We start from the raw sequence: 20,505 nt of genomic DNA on the forward strand, positions 1-20,505 counted from the left end.
GTCCCATCACTTCAGGTAAATAGGGGAAAAAGTGGAAGCAGTGACAGATTTTCTTTTCTTGGGCTCCAAAATCACTGCGGATGGTGACTGCAGCCATGAAATTAAAAGACACTTGGTCCTTGAAAGGAAAGCTGTGACAAACCTAGACAGTGTATTAAAAAGCAGAGACATCACTTTGCCAACAAAGGTCCATATAGTCAAAGCTACAGTTTTTCCAGTAGTCATGTATGGATGCTGGGAGTTGGACCATCCAGAAGGCTGAGCACCGAAGAATTGTGGTGCTGGAGAAGACTCTTGAAGAGTCCCTTGGACTACAAGGAGATCAAACCAATTAATCCTAAAGGACATCAACCATGAATATTCATTGGAAGGACTGATGCTGAAGCTGAATCTCTAATACTTTAGCTACCTGATGCGAAGAGCCGACTCATTGGAAAAGACCCTGATGCCAGGAAAGACTGAAGGTGGCACAGGATGAGATAGTTAGATAGCACCACTGACTCAATGGACATGAGTTTGAGCAAAGTATGGGAGACAGTGGAAGACAGAGGAGTCTGGCAGGCTGAAGTCTATGGGGTTGCAAAGCGCTGGACACAACTTAGTCACTGAACAATAACGACAAAGGATTATAGCCTACATACTCGTATCTCCTACAGAGTCTGCGATAGCTTATATTTAATTATCTCTTTAGTAAGTATCTGTTGAATGAACAAAATGAAATTAGCTGTCACTCATCTCTATAGAACGTCCATTATAACAGTACTTTATTGCCGGGGGCCAGCATGACGAACTCCGCCCATGGCAAAGGTCATGAGGAAGGAGGCTTGGCAATCGCAAAGGCGGGATCGAGCCTCAGGAAACCCCCTGTTCCCGAGCATCTACCCCCAAAACCAGAGTCTACCTGCTTTACTGCTTCATGCTCTCGCCTACACCTCTGACTTTATGGGGGCTGTTCCCCACCGGTTCTCTCAGAGAAGGAGTAAACGTGCAGCTCCAAGTCAATAAAAATTCCTGGGCGTGACAAGAGTGTTTCAGCTTACGGACTCCTCTGAAGGTTATCTAGCCCGCCTGTATAGGTTCGTCCGGCCACATGTGATTGTTTACAGCCTCCCAACCTGAGAGGCACGAGATGTTTTAGACTTACTAAAGGCAAATTCCTTTGGTAAGTTGGAAATTGTCAGTATAGTGGGTTGGTTAGGAATTATATTGGTGAAGGGTTTTTTCATTTGTTGTGCCAATAATTGCTGCTAATTCCCTGCCCTGGGTGTGACAAGGGTGTCTCAGGTCAAACCTCTCTGCTGGCAAACTAGCTTGTGTGACAGGATTATCCTGTTTACTACCTCTCACATAAACAGCACAGAGAGTTTTGGACTATTTTGAGAGTCTTAATTAGCATAAGGCTTTTCTCATTGTTGAGTCAATGATTGCTGCCAGGTCTCCATATCCTTAGGCACCTGGGAATATATTAATCAATGTATTTGGAATATAGAAAAGGAAATATAGTAGTTTTTAAGGTTAACAATACTAGACTTTTTGAGTTAATGAATTTTCTCTTTTGTAATAGATTACTGTACTTTGTTATAAATCACTGTGTCCTTGCTATGTAAAAATGTAACTTTATCACTATCTTAAGACTAAATAGATCTTAAGGGGAGCACTGGTGAAAGGATTTTCATTTGTTGGGCTGATATTTGCTGCTAAATCTCCATGTTCCCTGCCCTTATAATGAATATAACTAGCATATAGGAGAAGTAAGTATTAACCTTTAAGCATATAGGAGAAATAGGTATTAACCTTTAAGATTAATCATGTTAACCTTGGGTTAAATAAATTCCTTTCTTGATTGTAACTCACTACACCCTCACCCTATAGGAATGCAACTTTATTTGGAGGGTGGTGCCTGGTTTAAGAAAAAACACCCTTGGAAAAAATAAGTTTTTTGGTTATCAGAAAGAAAGGGTCATAAAATGTCAGCAGGTCTCATGGCCAGAAGATGATGTAAAACCCCTAAGACCTTTTTTTAAATACATTTATGTGAAGCACCTGATTTTGATAAAGGTCAGGACTGCTGACCCCCACATGACTCTGTATTCATCCCTATGTATAACAAAAGGTATATAAGCAAATCCAAAATAAAGAAATGGGATCAGTTTCCGGAAAGACTGATTCCCCCATGTTGCTTCTTTCTTGCTCTCCATTTTTCTGGCCGAATTCCCATCTGGTGCATGGGTACCCACCAAGCCTACTAATTTTGCCTGGGCTTCTAAGATCAGACCGGGGTGGGCCTCAGTGCCTCCTCTCCTTCAGGAGAACGGGAAGACGCCTGCAGCCTACGTAGGTGGTGATTGGTATTCCATGTAAACCAAGTTATTCAGCCTCTTTTTCTCTGCTAATTTTCTAATCCCTCTCTCTCTGTAATTAAATAAGTTATTTCCAAGGATGCCAACTCCGTCCCCACCTTCGAATCACCCTGGATCCACCGGGGCTGGACCCCTGGCACTTTATTGTTATGAAATAGAAAACACTCACCCACAGTTTCAACAAGAATGACGTCATATCCGCCTCCTTCACACAGAAGAATAGCTTCATTTGTGGTCCTCGTCACACCTCCTAAAGTGCCTCTAGTAGGAGACGGCCTGATGTATGCATTCATATCTCTAGATAACTCAGTCATTCGGGTTTTGTCACCTAAGAGTGATCCTGAAACACAGTTACATTTTACAATCACAGAATACCTATAAGGGCCAGTGATCAATCAGCCAATTCTTAGGGGAAATGCTTTAGGACATTTCTCCCAAAATCTCAAACTATATCTCATACTATTAAACTTTCTTCCAACACAGTGTATTGTAATGATACCAAATCAACCTGTTTAACATTTCCAGCCCCTCAAATGGCTCACTGACTAGCGGTTCAAATCTAGATTCTTCAGCCCTGCACTGGAGGCCCTGAGATTGCCACTTAATTGCTTGTCCAATTCAGCTTCTACTAATCCCCAAACCAAGCTTCCATTTCAGCTGGCGTGGTTTCTTTACTGTCATCTTAACGTGTTTATCAGTATCTAGAGATATGTGTACTTGCCACACCTGGGGGGGTGGGTGTCCTAGTACCTGGCAGGAAGAGACCAAGGATACTGCCGAACATCCTTCAGTGTGCAGGACAATTGCCCACAACACAGAATGTCCTTAACAACTGCCCACAACATAGAGGGCCATTTAAAGAGAAACCGCTTTAATCTGTGTTCATTGTCTGTAGGCTCATTTCTTACATATTCTGTACACCTAACGCTTGTTCATGGTAGGCAATTACTGCAATACCTATTGAACAGAACCGGTGCTGTTTCAGGGCTTACTTGCAGTTATTTTGGCAAACATCAGTACCTGCAAATTCTAATAGACTGAGAGCTCTAGAACTAGTGAGATTACCTTGTATCTTCTTTTTGTTAGTACATAGTAACATTTCCCGAGTTTGATCCCTGGGTCAGGAAGATCCCCTGGAGAAGCTAATGGCAACCAACTCTAGTATCCTTGCCTGGAGAATTCCATGGACAGAGGAGCCTGGTGGGCTACCATCCATGGGGTCGAAAAGAGTCAGACAAAACTGAACAACTAAGCACATAATAACATCTGAAGGGGGTGGGTGCTGTGCTAACCTGAATTTTAATTTCAGCTTAAGAGGTGACTTTTCCAAGGCTGATGCTAAACACTGAGGCGTTCCTTAAAGAGATGATCTTTTCTCTGATGAGTCCAATTTCAAATTCTCATAGGTTCTAATTCTAGAGCATATACCTATGACAGAGCTCAACTACCATATTTACTGCACATAAAATGTTCTAAGGTAATTTTCTGGGTGAAATCATCTCTGTGTAAGTCAACAATCTGCCAAAGCTATACTTTAAATTATTATCCTATTATTCCCTACACACCAAACTAAACATTTATGGAATTACTGTCCCATATAGCTGTCTGTCAGTAAATCCAAAACTGTTGACTGCAGGCCCTTAGGGAGGTCTCCAAATTTCCACTGCAGGGGGCCTGTGATTTCAAAATACAATAAGGATTGACAATAGGCTTCTCAAACTTCAGTTCAGTTCACTCACTCAGTTGTGTCCGACTCTTTGCGACCCCATGAATCGCAGCACACCAGGCCTCCCTGTCCATCACCAACTCCCAGAGTTCACTCAGACTTACGTCCATCGACTCAGTGATGCCATCTAGCCATCTCATCCTCGGTCGTCCCCTTCTGCTCCTGCCCCTTGTCCCTCCCAGCATCTAAGTCTTTTCCAATGAGTCAACTCTTTGCATGAGGTGGACAAAGTACTGGAGTTTCAGCTTTAGCATCATTCCTTCCAAAGAAATCCCAGGGCTGATCTCCTTCAGAATGGACTGGTTGGATCTCCTTGCAGTCCAAGGGACTCTCAAGAGTCTTCTCCAACACCACAGTTCAAAAGCATCAATTCTTCGGTGCTCAGCCTTCTTCACAGTCCAACTCTCACATCCATACATGACCACAAGAAAAACCATAGCCTTGATTAGACAGACCTTAGTAGGCAAAGTAATGTCTCTGCTTTTGAATATACTATCTAGGTTGGTCATCACTTTCCTTCCAAGGAGTAAGCGTCTTTTAATTTCATGGCTGCAGTCACCATCTGCAGTGATTTTGGAGCCCCCCAAAATAAAGTCTGACACTGTTTCCACTGTTTCCCCATCTATTTCCCATGAAGTGATGGGACCACATGCCATGATCTTCATTTTCTGAATGTTGAGCCAACTTTTTCACTCTCCTCTTTCACTTTCATCAAGAGGCTTTTTAGCTCCTCTTCACTTTCTGCCACAAGGGTGGTGTCATCTGCATATTTGAAGTGATTGATATTTCTCCCGGCAATCTTGATTCCAGCCTGTTTCTTCCAGTCCAGCGTTTCTCATTATGTACTCTGTATAGAAGTTAAATAAGCAGGTTGACAGTATACAGCCTTGACATACTCCTTTTCCTATTTGGAACCAGTCTGTTGTTCCATGTCCAGTTCTACCTGTTGCTTCCTGACCTGCATACAGATTTCTCAAGAGGCAGGTCAGGTGGTCTGGTATTCCTATCTCTTTCAGAATTTTCCACAGTTTATTGTGATCCACACAGTCAAAGGCTTTGGCATAGTCAATAAAGCAGAAATAGATGTTTTTCTCGAACTCTCTTGCTTTTTCCATGATCCAGCAGATGTTGGCAATTTGATCTCTGGTTCCTCTGCCTTTTCTAAAACCAGCTTGAACATCTGGAAGTTCATGGTTCACATATTGCTGAAGACTAGCTTGGAGAACTTTGAGCATTACTTTACTAGCATGTGAGATTAGTGCAACTGTGCAGTAGTTTGAGCATTCTTTGGCATTGCCTTTCTTTGGGACTGGAATGAAAACTGATCTTTTCCAGTCCTGTGGCCATTGCTGAGATTCCCAAATTTGCTGGCATATTGAGTGCAGCACTTTCACAGCATCATCTTTCAGGATTTGAAACAGCTCCACTGGAATTCCATCACCTCCACTAGCTTTGTTCGTAGTGATGCTAAGGCCCTCTTGACTTCATATTCCAGGATGTCTGGCTCTAGATTAGTGATCACGCCATCATGATTATCCAGGTCATGAAGATCTTTTTTGTACAGTTCTTCTGTGTATTCCTGCCACCTCTTCTTAATATCTTCTGCTTCTGTTAGGTCCAGACCATTTCTGTCCTTTATCGAGCCCATCTTTGCATGAAATGTTCCCTTGGTATCTCTAATTTTCTTGAAGAGATCTCTAGTCTTTCACATTCTGTTGTTTTCCTCTATTTCTTTGCATTGATCGCTGAAGGCGGCTCTCTTATCTCTCCTGGCTATTCTTTGGAACTCTGCATTCAGATGCTTTTATCTTTCCTTTTCTCCTTTGCTTTTCACCTCTCTTCTTTTCACGGCTATTTGTAAGGCCTCCCCAGACAGCCATTTTGCTTTTTTGCATTTCTTTTCCATGGGATGGTCTCGATCCCTGTCTCCTGTACAATGTCACAAACCTCATTCCATAGTTCATCAGGCACTCTATCTATCACATCTAGGCCCTTAAATCTATTTCTCACTTCCACTGTATAATCATAAGGGATTGATTTAGGTCATCCCTGAATGGTCTAGCGGTTTTCCCTACTTTCTTCAATTTACATCTGAATTTGGTAATAAGGAGTTCATGATCTGAGCCACAGTCAGCTCCTGGTCTTGTTTTTGCTGACTGTATAGAACTTCTCCATATTTGGCTGCAGAGAATATAATCAGGCTGATTTCGGTGTTGACCATGTGGTGATGTCCATGTGTAGAGTCTTCTCCTGTGTTGTTGGAAGAGGATGTTTGCCATGACCAGTGCATTTTCTTGGCAAAACTCTATTAGTCTTTGCCCTGCTTCATTCCGCATTCCAAGGCCAAATTTGCCCGTTACTCCAGGTGTTTCTTGACTTCCTACTTTTGCATTCCAGTCCCTTATAATGAACTTCAGCTTCTTCAGTGTTACTGGTTGGGGCATAGACTTGGATTACCATGATACTGAATGGTTTGCCTTGCAGACGAACAGAGATCATTCAATGGAATGCTATTTTCAAATGTTTATGTACTGTTGCAATGATAAGGTAAGACTGGAGTGTCCTGTTTATCTTTATGTAGTTTTTTCTTTCAAAGTCTATGTATTTTCACCTGAAAAGGTGATCATTTTTGGTTTGAGAAAAGTCAAAAACCACACGGCTATGTGGCTTTAATTAGACTACCTTTTTAAAAAAGACATTTATTTTTAAATTTTTATTTACTTTTTTGGCCACACTACGCAGCATTTGAGCTCTTAGCTCCCCAACCAGGGATTGAACCTGTGCCCCTGGAAATGAAAGTGCAGAGTCTTCACCACTGGACCACTAGGGAAGTCCCAGTCAGATTTTCTTATGTCACCATTTCTGCTACTTCCATCTCAAGCTACTGTTTTCTTTTGCTATTCCAAGTATGATAGAGTATTTATGAAGGTGTGGAGAAAAGCCTTCGCACCTATATGGAAATAAAGACCACTGTAAATAAATTCTTTATACCTTATTAGTACTTTACACCTGCTAGTACTTACCTTTAACAAAGTTCTTAGACTATAAAAAAAGATAATGCACTGACATGGATTTAATCTTGAACTTTGCAAGTATAAATTTTATTTTATGGTTAACCTTTTCATTATAGTGAATCAAAAACTGTGAATGTTATCAGCTAAATTTCTCAATGGGTGGTAATAGGAATTGCTATCCACCTGTCTGCTGATCTAAAGCCCCTAAAATATGATGATGATATCTTTATTTTTTTAGCATTAAACCCACAGGATATAAAACAACCCTTCCACAAAGCATGCTGAATTTCCCCCTTCACAACACGCATTACCCTGTAATGGCCTGTGTGCACCTATTTTCCTCACAAGATATAAAGTTCCACAAGGCCAAGAGGACTGTGTCTTATTCACCATTAAATAACACAGCATGTTCTTTGCACAGGATCTCGCTGTATGTGCTAAAATACTTGTTAAATGAGTAACTGCATGTGAGATGCTTAAATCATAAAGAGAAGGGAAGAAAAAGCTTTCTTGAGTATTTATATAGCATGCTTTATGTTTCCCTTAAATGACCCTTTTGGGAACTAAGTTTATCCACTTTACCTCTGATGAGCTGCAAATTAAGCTTTGAGTGACTGCATGACCTCAAATCAGTAAGTAATTGCACAGCACCATGTGCAGCGTACTGGGCTAAGTGCCGTGGGGAACCGCAGTATATCACAAGGTCCTTCTAAGAGCTTTCTGTGTAACTGAACAAGTAGTAGAAACAGGTGACAGGTTAGATAGGGCATGAAGATTTTTTTTCTTTAAGCTTAAAAGAAGTTACAACAATATGAGGAAATTAGTGAGTGAGACGTCATTTTCTGTACTTCGCAGGGGTTGATGCAGGCAGGAAAGCCAACAGGAGGGAAAAGGGGCTGAGCCCCAGGTGTGACAGAGAAAGCACTGACATTTGCTTTTGATTATCTTCAACTTCTGGCACTGTTCTCCTAGTTCTCTAAGCACCCAGCTTACTCCTGGGGGACCTGGAAGCTAACTTCCTCTGGAAAACCCGACAACCCAAACCATTTCCCTCAGTCTCCACCTTGCCCCCTGAACTCTCTACTTCACTGATACCAAACTCAAATCTGGTTCAATTTACCTCTAAACTGTAACAGAGAGCTGGCCCCAGGAGCCCCTGCTCTGCAATTTACAAAGAAACCAGTGATACACCACTAGTACAAGAAGGGCCCACACCCCTGCTGTGCAGTTTATAAAGAATCTGTGATACTCACCACCACTAGTACAAGAAGAAGGGTCCACAGCCAGCACAGATAATTTGTGTCCTCTCTCAGTGAGCATTTTTCCAAAATATTCTATAAAGGTTGATTTTCCAGCACCAGGAGGCCCAGACAATCCTACAGTGGAGAGTTTGTAATTTAATGAAATAAATGAAATCAGCACAATAAGTTTTATTAGACTAAAATCTTAGGCTTCCATTTCTCCTAATTTATTAAAACCACCATTAACTCAGTTTAACATTTCCTAAAGCAGTAAATGAAAGTCTACCTATTTATCTACTCCCTGAGTAACAGGGATACACACAGGAAATGATTCTGAGTTCCATACATTCACCAGATTCACTTGTAAAAATTACTAAATGTGATTTTCTTTTTTACTATAATGTAGATCTTTGGGGGCTGATTTCGTTTCCTATGTTGTTCCTGTGCTCAATTTCTACAGTATCTGCCCACCTCTCACCACGATCACCAATTATTCCACCCACCCCAATGCCATGTTCCCATTTGAAAAACAACTCTTTACTCCAGAAATTCCCAGTAACTGAGAAACTAACTTTCTATTTATGAAAGATAATTTTTCATCTCACCCATAATTCAAAGAAATAATATAAACTGAATCCTGGGGAAAAAATTATATGAAGAGAGAAATACCCCTATTTGGAGGGTCCATAGAGCTTGGAAGGTGAAAACACAAACTCTGCAGCCAGTTGGCCCGTTCTGTTTCTAGCCTTGCCTCTCATGAGATGTGTAGTCTTGGGCAAGTCACTTAATTATTTTGTACGCTGAGTATTCTGTGCCATAAAATGGATGTAAGAGCACCTTTAGGTTATTGTGAGGATTAGATGAGTTAATTTTGCAATATGTTTAGAACAGCACATGGTGTCGAGAGAGAGATATAACTATGTTCAATAAAAACTATAAAACATAAGGACTTAATGGTAACTACACTCAGAAGTATGCATGGCATATGGTATGCTTGGCTCCATACCGTAATTTTGAGGGCAGGTCTCTGTCTTAATGGGTGCTGAATAAACATTTGTTGCTTTAATTTATGCTGGTGATAAAACAACTGCAACAAAGACGCAGGTTTATCTGGCCTCATAAGATCAAGAAGGAAGAACCAGAAGAGTGCTGTAAATTTCTATGAAATTAAAAGATGCTTGTTCCCTGGAAGAAAAGCTATAACAAGCCTAGGCAGCATATTAAAAAGCAGAGACATTACTTTGCCAACAAATGTCCAGATAGAAGAATTGATGCTTTCGAACTGTGGTGCTGGAGAAGACTCTTGAGGGTCCCTCGGACAGCAAGGAGATCAAACCAGTCAATCCTAAGGGAAACCAACCCTGAATACTCATTGGAAGGACTGATGCTGAAGCTGAAGTTCCAATACTCTGGCCACCTGATGCAAAGGGCCAACTCATCGGAAAAGACCCTGATACTGGGAAAGGTTGTGGCAGGAGGAGCAAGGGGTGACAGAGGATGAGATGGTTGGATGGCATGACCGATCCAATGGACGTGAGTTTGAGCAGACTCCAGGAGACGGTGAAGGACGGAGAAGCCTGGCGTGCTACAGTCCATGGGGTTGCAAAGAGTCAGACACGACTGAGCAACTGAACAACAGTTAGGTGTGAGTTGCTCGTTAACTCTAGGTATTTCTGGACATTTTCTCTTCAAAGATTCTCTACAGCCAATAAGTAAACACTTGATCATAACTGGAATTTCTCTATGGGAGTTTGCTATTTTATCTGTCTACAATACATAATGATTATTAACATCCACTGTAGTATCTTCAAAAAGAGACACCTCTCAGTGAGGGAAGAAGAATAAGATGTAGGAAAAATGTGGGCTAGTACAAACAGCAGTTGGTGAGCTCTTTTTGAAATTATCTTTAAAGTATTCTGGCCCCATTACCCCAAAAATCTAGGTTTTAGGCTCTATACTGCAAATAAACTGAGATATGAGTATAATGTAATGCCAACCCATTTTTAAGTGTATTTACTCACTCCTCAAAAACGTTCTGCACTTTGTCCACCACTTCTAGTTGTTTTAAGTGGGAGGGTTGGTTGGAATCACTTAAGTCTGCCATCATGAAAAGCACGCATCCTACCCAAAACTGACCTGCTTAATTCCTTCTGGTCAAACACATCTACATTGTTCTAGACTCCACGATTTTGAAAATATAACAAGCTTATTTGCAATTACAGAAACAGGTCAACTGTTCACGAAATCAAGTGAACATTTTAGACAGTATATGAACATGGAGTCACCTTTAAAATACATTTGGGTATTGAGATGACTATGCTTAGAGCCATTTCCGAAACTCTAATAAAAAACTACCTGACAGAAGTGAAACTGGCCTGGAGAAAGACCAATGAAACACCTAAGAAGCATAATTTTGAAATGTGATAAGGACAATTATGGTTGAAATAATCCCAACCACAAGGAATTCACTTTAGACTATTAAGCAGAAATTCTGCTGAGAGAAGGGACGAAACCAGTGGACACTTCTTCCTACACCTGTTTCTACTCTGGAAGCCACAGCAAAGGAAGTGTTAGTCGCTCAGTCGCGTCCAACTCTTGAGACCCCATGGACCATAGCCCGCCAGGCTCCTCTGTCCATGGATTTCTCCAGGCAACAATACTGGAGTGGGTTCCTATTCCCTTCTTCAGGGAATCTTCCCAGCCCAGGGAGTGAACCTGGGTCTCCCGCATTGGAGGCAGATGCTTTACCATCTGAGCCACTAGGGAAATCCATAACCTTGCTCTGCCAAAATAGAAATCTCATATTATTCTCTTAAAATACAGAGCCTTGGTTCAAATGGCCATGGCATTTTCCCTCCACACCAATATAACAAGACTAATGTTTGCAAAGAAAAGGCCTCTAAAAGTCATTCCTAACTTCTGCAAGGAAAAAAAAAATCCCCTTTAAATCATAAGCTATTTAGACTTATTTTAAAAGAGGAGAATTTTGAAAAATATGTACTGAAAAAAAAAAAAAAGACTGACCCACTCGAAATGCTAGTGGTTTTCCTTTATTTAATTTTTCTTGTTCTCTGTTGTGGGCTAATACTTTCTGAAGAAGCACCTGAGCTAACTCCTTTTTCCTGCTGTGTGTTGATTCTACAAGAGTTATGGCCTCTGCTAAACAGGCCCTTTGGCCTTGGATTAAACCAGCATAGAGCTTATCCACCAGTCTTTGTTCTTTATCAGAAAGTCCTTCTGTGTGTTCCTCTAAGGTTGTCGGCAAACATAATTTTCTTGTTAAACCATTCGATGGCAGCATCCACTTTGCCCAATGGAGTCCAGGAGAACTGAGCAGCTGAGCACACGGGATTTCAGATCCGAGGTGAGGACGTGGGTGAAAGATGAAGCGGTAACGTCGGAAAGGTGTTCTCAAAAGGCCTTTTAGGAAGTGCTGGTGAGGACGCTGGAGCAGCATGGGAATATTCATTGTGCTTGTAATTGAAGAAAACGCTGGATGGTTTTTGGTTCAATGTGATTTGTGACTCCCTAAGAGAGGAAAAAAAAAAATGTATTTCACCAGTTCAACATCCAATTAAGGTATTAAAGTGGTGAAGTGGCAAGCTTAGTGTCCTCCCTAGATTCCAAAACACACAGAATCACGGATTTTGATAGTACAAAGGCATAAAAGTTTCTTTCCAAACTTAAGAGCGAAGACTCCCACCTTGTCCAGAGTTAATATTCAGAGTCACCCAAACCATAAACTGTTGCTCTGCTGTGAAGTGCACAGCACATTAAACTTTTCTTTTAAACAAAAACCAAACTGACCCCCTCTCCCCCAAAAACCCACAACCTATCAGGATAGAAACTTTATATAATGGTTATTTTCTTCTGTCTGCAAACCTTTTATCATAACAATTTCCTCAGATTGAATATACTTTATTTTGAAACTCATTCAATAGGTTAAAAAAAAAATCCCTTTTTTATTCATCTCCCCAAAAGCAAAGTGCCTAGTAATACAGGCGTTGAGGTATAAGTTTAGATCCATGTACATATTCAACGGGCTTCCCTGGTAGCACAGCTGGTAAAGAATCCACCTGCAATGCAGGAGACCCTGGTTCGATTCTTGGGTTGGGAAGATGCCCTGGAGAAGGGACAGGCTGCCCACTCCAGTATTGAGGCTTCCCCGGTGGCTGAGATGATGAAGGATCCACCTGCAATGCAGGAGATGTGGATTCAGTCGCTGGGGTGGGAAGATCCCCTGGAGGAGGGCATGGCAGCCCACTCCAGTGCTTGTGCCTGGAGAATCCCATGGCCAGGGAAGCCTGGTGGGCCACAGTCCATGGGGTCGCAAGGAGTGGGACACAACTGAGCGACGGAGCGCAGCACAGCACGCATTCAACAGACTCACCTGGAACACAGACAGACGCCAGGGACGGTCTGACATTCCACACAGACCACCACAACCACCGCCACAAGCCTTTGCGGGAAATGAACTGCAGGCTTTCTGGAACCCGATCCAGTGTGGGGATGCTCAAGGTATGGAAAGAACCACTTGGGTGCTTATGAAAACTACATACCCCAGCCCCAAGAATTAGAATCTCTGTGGTAAGCACACTAAAGTCTGAACAACTATGGAACCGGACAGGGTGTTTTACTCAGATGAACTGATATTCTGCTTCAGACTGTATTAGACAATGAAGCCTCACAGGGTCCACTGCGAGTCAGGAGAGTGCAGAGGTTATGGGCCACGGCCACTCGGCATCTTTGCCACTTAAGCAACAACGACCTTGGGCAAGCCACTTAACCACTGTGTGCCTCAGCTTCCTCTCGAGTTAAGAGAACAGATCAAGGACTAGGAAAGCTGTGAGAACAAAACGAGTTAATTCATATAGACAGCTGGGGACAGTGCCTAGCACAGAGTAAGAGCTTAATAAACTTTATTAGCTTAATAAACTTAATTAGCTTTTATTCTTGAGATGCCAACTTATAAAACTTTAGTAAAAATTATGTCAGGCAAATGACATATAATACTTAAGTCTGCATTCATGAGTATTTGAAATTTTTGCTTTTCAAGTACCATGTAGCACAATGAAATAAATTACTTTATTGCCCTAAAGTACCTCTCTAAATTATATTCCAAGGCCAGCAGAAAATTAATTTTAACTAAATAACAGTTTTATTAGGAGAAAAAAAGAAACATTTTAAGATTTTTTTTATTGTTAGAACTATAACTGCTCATCATTTTTCTATTAGTCTTATTCTAAAAGTACAATTTAATTTAAAATGTGTAAAAATGTATCCAAAAGTTCAAAACATCCACTACTACCCTTCACAAAGGGTAATTTGTGAAGAAATACACAAAGAGACATTTAAAACAAAAACAGTTAAGAGGGACTCTCTTTTGGAAGCTCTCTTCGAGACGTTAAACACACTTCTCATCCACACCACTATCACTACCAGCAAACTGGACATGCACAGGCAAGGCGATCTTCTGAGCAGTACTACCGTCCACGCCCCATGCCAGGTTACAAGAATAACAGTGATGATAATGTTTTTGATGGTGGTGACAATGATATTTTATTATGCTCCAGTCACCGTATTATAAACTTCTATATTAGCACCTGAAGGCTGCTGTAACAAGTTACCGTAAACTCAGTGGATTAAACCCACAGAAACCTATCGTCTCATGGTTCTGGAGGTGGGAAGTCGGAGACCAAAATGCAAGGAGGACATTGCTCCCTCTGAAGGCTCTAGACGGAGACTCTTCCCTGCTCCTCCCAGCTTCCTGGGGCATCAGGGGCTCCTCAGCTCATAGTTAAAAGACTCCAATATCTGCCTCCTTCTTCACATGGCCTACTCTTTGTGTCTCTCTTCTGTGTGGGTATTTGTCACTGAATTGGGCCCATTCAGATAATCCAAGATGGTCTCATCCCAAGGTCTTCAACTTAATTATATCTGCAAAGATCCTTTTTCCAAAGAGAATCACATTCTCCAGTTCCAGAGATTAGGACATGGACAGATCATTTTGGGGACCAACATTCACTCCACTACACCTCCTTTGGTGGACTGCCTCATTATCTTACCCTAAATGGTCTAAACCCAGCACTTCAACAGCTCATAGTACTACAAACACTGTGTTCAGAGAAAGAGCAATGGACTGTGAGAACAGACAAGGTCATGGAAAAGAACTTTCCTGGGGCAGGAGAAGGTTCAAAGTCACCGAGGAGTCAATGCCGGGGCTGGGTGTGAAAGGTTAAATAAAGCTGCAGAAGGACGAGGCAGGCCTTCCAGGCTGAGGACGTACTTATACAGAGGCTGGGCTTGGTCTCTACCACATCAGAGACGACTGAGGAACTCAAAGAAGCAGACACACTGGGCATATATATTGGGTTGGCCAAAAAGTTTGTTTGGGTTTTTCAGGCTGTTACAGGAACACATGAATGACCTTCCTGGCCAACCCAATATATGGAACTAGTGCTGCCCGGGCGCAGGAGGGCCAAGAGGAGCTACTCCACATTCAAGGTCAGGAGGGGCAACCTTATCCAAGGTAAGGAGCAGTGCCTGCACTTTGCTGGAGCAGCCGTGAAGAGTTACCCCACATCCAAGGTAAGAGAAACCCAAGTAAGATGGTAGGTGTTGCAAGAGGGCATCAGAGGGCAGACACACTGAAACCATGATCACAGAAAACCAGCCAATCTAATCACATGGACCACAGCCTTGTCTAACTCAATGAACCTACGCCATGCCCTGTGGGGCCACCCAAGACGGGCGGGTCATGGTGGAGAGGTCTGACAGAATGTGGTCCACTGGAGAAGGGAATGGCAAACCACTTCAGTATTCTTGCCTTGAGAACCCCATGAACAGTATGAAAAGGCAAAATGATAGGATACTGAAAAAGGAACTCTCCAGGTCGGTAGGTGCCCAATAAGCTACAGGAGATCAGTGGAGAAATAACTCCAGAAAGAATGAAGGGATGGAGCCAAAGCAAAAACAATAGCCAGTTGTGGACGTGACTGGTGATAGAAGTAAGGTCCAATGCTGTAAAGAGCAATACTGCATAGGAACCTGGAATGTTAGGTCCATGAATCAAGGCAAACTGGAAGTGGTCAAATAGGAGATGGCAAGAGTGAACGTCAACATTCTAGGAATCAGCAAACTAAAATGGACTGGAATGGGTGAATTTAACTCAGATGACCATTATATCTATTAGTGTGGGCAGGAATCCCTCAGAAGAAATGGAGTAGCCATCATGGTCAACAGAAGAGTCCGAAATGCAGTACTTGGATGCAATCTCAAAAATGAATGATCTCTGTTCGTTTCCAAGGCAAACCATGCAACATCACAGTGATCCAAGCCTATGCCCCAACCAGTAACGCTGAAGAAGCTGAAGTTGAATGGTTCTATGAAGACCTACAAGACCTTTTAGAACTAACACCCAAAAGAGATGTCCTTTTCATTCTAGGGGACTGGAATGCAAAAGTAGGAAGTCAAGAAACACCTGGAGTAACAGGCAAATCTGGCCTTGGAATACAGAATGAAGCAGGGCAAAGGCTAAAAGAGTTTTGCCAAGAGAATGCAAACACCCTCTTCCAACAACACAAGAGAAGACTCTACACATGGACATCACCAGATGGTCAACACCGAAATCAGCCTGATTATATTCTTTGCAGCCAAAGATGGAGAAGCTCTATACAGACAGCAAAAACAAAACTGAGAGCTGACTGTGGTTCAGATCATGAACTCCTTATTGCCAAATTCAGACATAAACTGAAGAAAGTAGGGAAAACCACTAGACCATTCAGGGATGACCTAAATCAAATCCCTATGATTATACAGTGGAAGTGAGAAATAGATTTTAGGGACTAGATATGATAGACAGAGTGCCTGATGAAATATGGAATGAGGTTCGTGACATTGTACAGGAGACAGGGATCAAGACCATCCTCATGGAAAAGAAATGCAAAAAAGCAAAATAGCTGTCTGGGGAGGCCTTACAAATAGCTGTGAAAAGAAGAAGAGCAAAAAGCCAAGGAGAAAAGGAAAGATATAGCATCTGAATGCAGAGTTCCAAAGAATAGCAACAAGAGATAAGAAAGCTTTTCTCAGTGATCAGTGCAAAGAAATAGAGGAAAACAACAGAATAGGAAAGACTAGAGATCTCTTCAAGAAAATTAGAGATACCAGGGGAACATTTCAAGCAAAGATGGGGTCGATAAAGGACAGAAATGGTATGGAGCTAACAGAAGCAGAACATATTAAGAAGAGGTGGCAAGAATACACAGAAGAACTATACAAAAAAGATCTTCATGACCAAGATAATCACGATGGTGTGATCACTCACCTAGAGCCAGACATCCTGGAATGTGAAGTCAAGTGGGCCTTAGGAAGCATCACTACGAACAAAGCTAGTGGAGGTGATGGAATTCCAGTTGAGCTATTTCAAATCCTGAAAGATGATGCTATGAAAGTGCTGCACTCAATATGCCAGCAAATTTGGGAAACTCAGCAGTGGCCACAGGACTGGAAAAGATCAGTTTTCATTCCAATCCCAAAGAAAGGCAATGCCAAAGAATGCTCAAGCTACCGCACAATTGCACTCATTTCACACACTAGTAAAGTAATGCTCAAAATTCTCCAAGCCAGGCTTCAGCAATACGTGAACCGTGAACTTCCAGATGTTCAAGCTGGTTTTCGAAAAGGCAGAGGAACCAGAGATCAAATTGCCAACGTCTGCTGGATCATGGAAAAAGCAAGAGAGTTCCAGAAAAACATCTATTTCTGCTTTAGTGACTATGCCAAAGCCTTTGACTGTGTGGATCATAATAAACTGTGGAAAATTCTGAAAGAGATGGGCATACCAGACCACCTGACCTGCCTCTTGAGAAACCTATATGCAGGTCAGGAAGCAACAGTTAGAACTGGACATGGAACAACAGACTGGTTCCAAATAGGAAAAGGAGTATGTCAAGGCTGTATATTGTCACCCTGCTTATTTAACTTATATGCAGAGTACATCATGAGAAACGCTGTGCTGGAAGAAGCACAAGCTGGAATCAAGATTGCCGGGAGAAATATCAATCACCTCAGATATGCAGATGACACCACCCTTATGGCAGAAAGTGAAGAGGAACTCAAAAGCCTCTTGATGAAAGTGAAAGAGGGGAGTGAAAAAGTTGGCTTAAACCTCAACATTCAGAAAACTAAGATCATGGCAGCTGGTCCCATCACTTCATGGCAAATAGATGGGGAAACAATGTTAACAGTGACAGACTTTATTTTTGGGGGGCTCCAAAATCACTGTGGATGGTGACTGCAGCCATGAAATTAAAAAATGTTTGCTCCTTGGAAGAAAAGATATAACCAACCTAGATAGCATATTAAAAAGCAGAGACATTACTTTTCCAACAAAGGTCTGTCTAGTCAAAGCTTTGGTTTTTCCAGTGGTCATGGATGGACGTGAGAGTTGGAGTATAAAGAAAGCTGAGAGCCGAAGAATTGATGGTTTTGAACTGTGGTGTTGGAGAAGACTCTTGAGAGTCCCTTGGACTGCAAGGCGATCCAATCAGTCCATCCTAAAGGAAATCAGTCCTGAATATTCATTGGAAGGACTGATGTTGAAGCTGAAACTCCAATCCTTGGCCACCTGATGTGAAGAACTGATTCATTTTGCTGAGAAAGATTGAAGGCAAGAAGAGAAAGGGATGATAGAGGATGAGATGGTTGGATGGCATCACCAACTCAAAGGACATGAATCTGGGTAAACTCCGGGAGTTGGTGATGGACAGGGAGGCCTGGCATGCTGTGGTCCATGTGGTCGCAAAGAGTCGGACACGACTGAGCGACTGAACTGATTTTCCATGTTAGGATCCTCAAAGTTTGCCATGGAGTCTGACATACTGCAATTATTCTAAAGAATGCTAATCTGATCTTATTTCATTTCCCACTGGCCTGTCACTCCAGAGTGTATGAACCATTTCGAATACTTTATTTCACTTTATTCTCCCAGACAATTCCATGAGGACAATTGGATAGTTATTCTCATTTAATAAGAGAAACTAAGAGTGAGTTAGCTGACTACAGTCATAGCCGGTGGACTCAAACCCAGGTTTTTGACTCTCTGTGGCATTTTCTTCTCCATAAATTGTTTTAGAATAAAGGAGCTACCTTGGGAAATGGATATTAGTAACTCTGTGCCTCCCTAAGTGGTAAGAAGCATTTTCAGGGTACAGTGATGGGGCATCATTAGGAGGAGCCAAAGAACAAGTTACATTTAAAATATTTAATTAACTTAATTTAAAAAATTTTTTTAAATTAATTCTTTAATTAATTCTTCCCATGACAATCTCTTACCCAACAGAGCTATGCTCTTCAAAAAGAGGAAAGTAATATGAAGAGAAAGAGAGAGAGAAACAAGATCATAAAGCATTCATCCAACAAAGCAGTTTAGCACTGGGGATGCAACAGTGATCTAAGAGAACAATATTTCTTGCCCCCATGAGGCTAACATCCAAGGGAAACAGACAACAGGCTATGAATGAGAAGGTCAGTGTGGCTGCAGGTGAATGAGCAAGAGAGAAAGTGTAAGGGAGAAGGCCAGAGAGGGGGTCAGATATAGGGCCTTAAAGATGACTGGAAGGAATTCGACTCTGAGTGAGAGGGGAGGTCAAGGGGCAGAGGAGAACCCAATCTGACTTCCCTTCAGATCTGATGCAAGAACAGAAAGGAAAAGAGCAGCTAAGAAACAACTGCAAAAATGCAGATGAGCTAACAGTGACCTCCACCAGGTAGGCTGGAGTTAGATGCTGGATGAATTCTGGAGGAGCTGGTAACATATAAGATATGGATGGGAGAGAAAGAGAACACTTAAGGATGAGGTACAGGTTTTATCTCGTGCCAACATCCATTGATCATAGAAAGAGCAAGGGGACTCCAGAAAAACGTCTACTTCTGCTTCATGAGTAAGCTAAAGCCTCTGACTGTGAGGATCACAACAAACTGTGGAAAATTCTTAAAGAGACGGGAACACCAGACCATCTTAACTGCCTCCCAAGAAACCTGTATGCAGGTCAAGAAGCAACAGTTAGAACCGGACATGGAACAATGGACTGGTTCAAAATGGGAAAGGAGTACGTCAAGGCTGTATACTGTCACCATGCTTATTTAAATTCTGTGCAGAGTGGTGGCGGTGGTGGTTTAATCTTTAAATTGTGTCTGACTCTTGCGACTCCAGGGACTGTAGCCTGCCAAGCTCCTCTATCCATGGGACGCTCCAGGCAAGAATAGTGGAATGGGTTGCCATTTCCTTCTCCAGGGGATCTTCCCAACCTAGGAGCGGAACCCAAGTCTCCTGCACTTCAGGCAGATTCTTTACCAACTGAGCCCCCTCTATGCAGAGTATATCATGCTAAATGCTGGACTGGATGAATCAAAACTGGAATCAAGATTGTTGGGAAAAGTATCAACAACCTTACAAATGCAGATAACAACACTCTAACGGCAGAAAGTGAAGAGGAACTAAAGAGCCTCTTGATAAAGGTGAGAGAGGAGAGCGAAAAAGCTGACTTAAAACTCAACATTCAAAAAACTAAGATCATGGCATCTGGTCCCATCACTTTATGGCAATTAGATGGGGAAACAATGCGAACAGTGACAGATTTAACTTTCTTGGGCTCCAAAATCACTGCAGATGGTGACTGCAGCCATGAAATTAAAAGACACTTGCTCCTTGGAAGAAAAGCTAGACAAATCTAGACAGAGTATTAAAATGCAGAGACATCACTTTGCTGACAAAGGTCCGTCTAATCAAAGCTATGGTTTTTCCAGTAGTTGTGTATGGATGTGAGAGCTGGACCATTAAAGGGGCTGAGCATCAGAGAATTAATGATTTTGAACTGTGATGCTAGAAAAGACTCTTGAGAGTCTCTTGGACTGCAAGGAGATCAAACCAGTCAATTTTAAAGGAAATCAACCCTGAATATTCGTTGGAAGGATTGGTGCTGAAGCTGAAGCTCCAATTCTTGGCCACCTGATGCCAAGATTCCACTCACTATGACTCTGATGCCAGGAAAGATTGAAGGCAGGAGAAGGGGGCACCAGAGGATGACATGGTTGGATGGCATCACTGACTCAGTGGACATGAGTTTGAACAAACGCCAGGAGACAGTGAAGGACATGGAAGGTCA

The 20,505-nt window shown here is 42.1% G+C and overlaps 1 protein-coding gene across 3 annotated transcripts in view; it reads right to left on the minus strand.

Moving 5' to 3' along the window:
• MMAA (metabolism of cobalamin associated A) overlaps positions 1-20,505 on the minus strand; it is a 32,257-nt gene that overhangs the window by 4,848 nt on the left and 6,904 nt on the right. For 2 of the 3 annotated variants that reach the window (XM_052654894.1, XM_052654897.1), the window contains exons 2-4: positions 11,366-11,869; positions 8,354-8,476; positions 2,530-2,700 (exon numbers count right to left, since the gene is read on the minus strand). In XM_052654894.1, the coding sequence (XP_052510854.1) occupies positions 2,530-2,700; positions 8,354-8,476; positions 11,366-11,810 (739 nt within the window). In that variant the 5' untranslated portion in view covers positions 11,811-11,869. Of the gene's footprint in view, positions 1-2,529; positions 2,701-8,353; positions 8,477-11,365; positions 11,870-12,417; positions 12,534-20,505 lie in introns of those variants that run through there. The other variant, XM_052654896.1, reaches the window with a different exon arrangement.

Source organism: Budorcas taxicolor, chromosome 17 (genome assembly GCF_023091745.1).
Source record: "Budorcas taxicolor isolate Tak-1 chromosome 17, Takin1.1, whole genome shotgun sequence".
NCBI lineage: Eukaryota > Metazoa > Chordata > Mammalia > Artiodactyla > Bovidae > Budorcas > Budorcas taxicolor.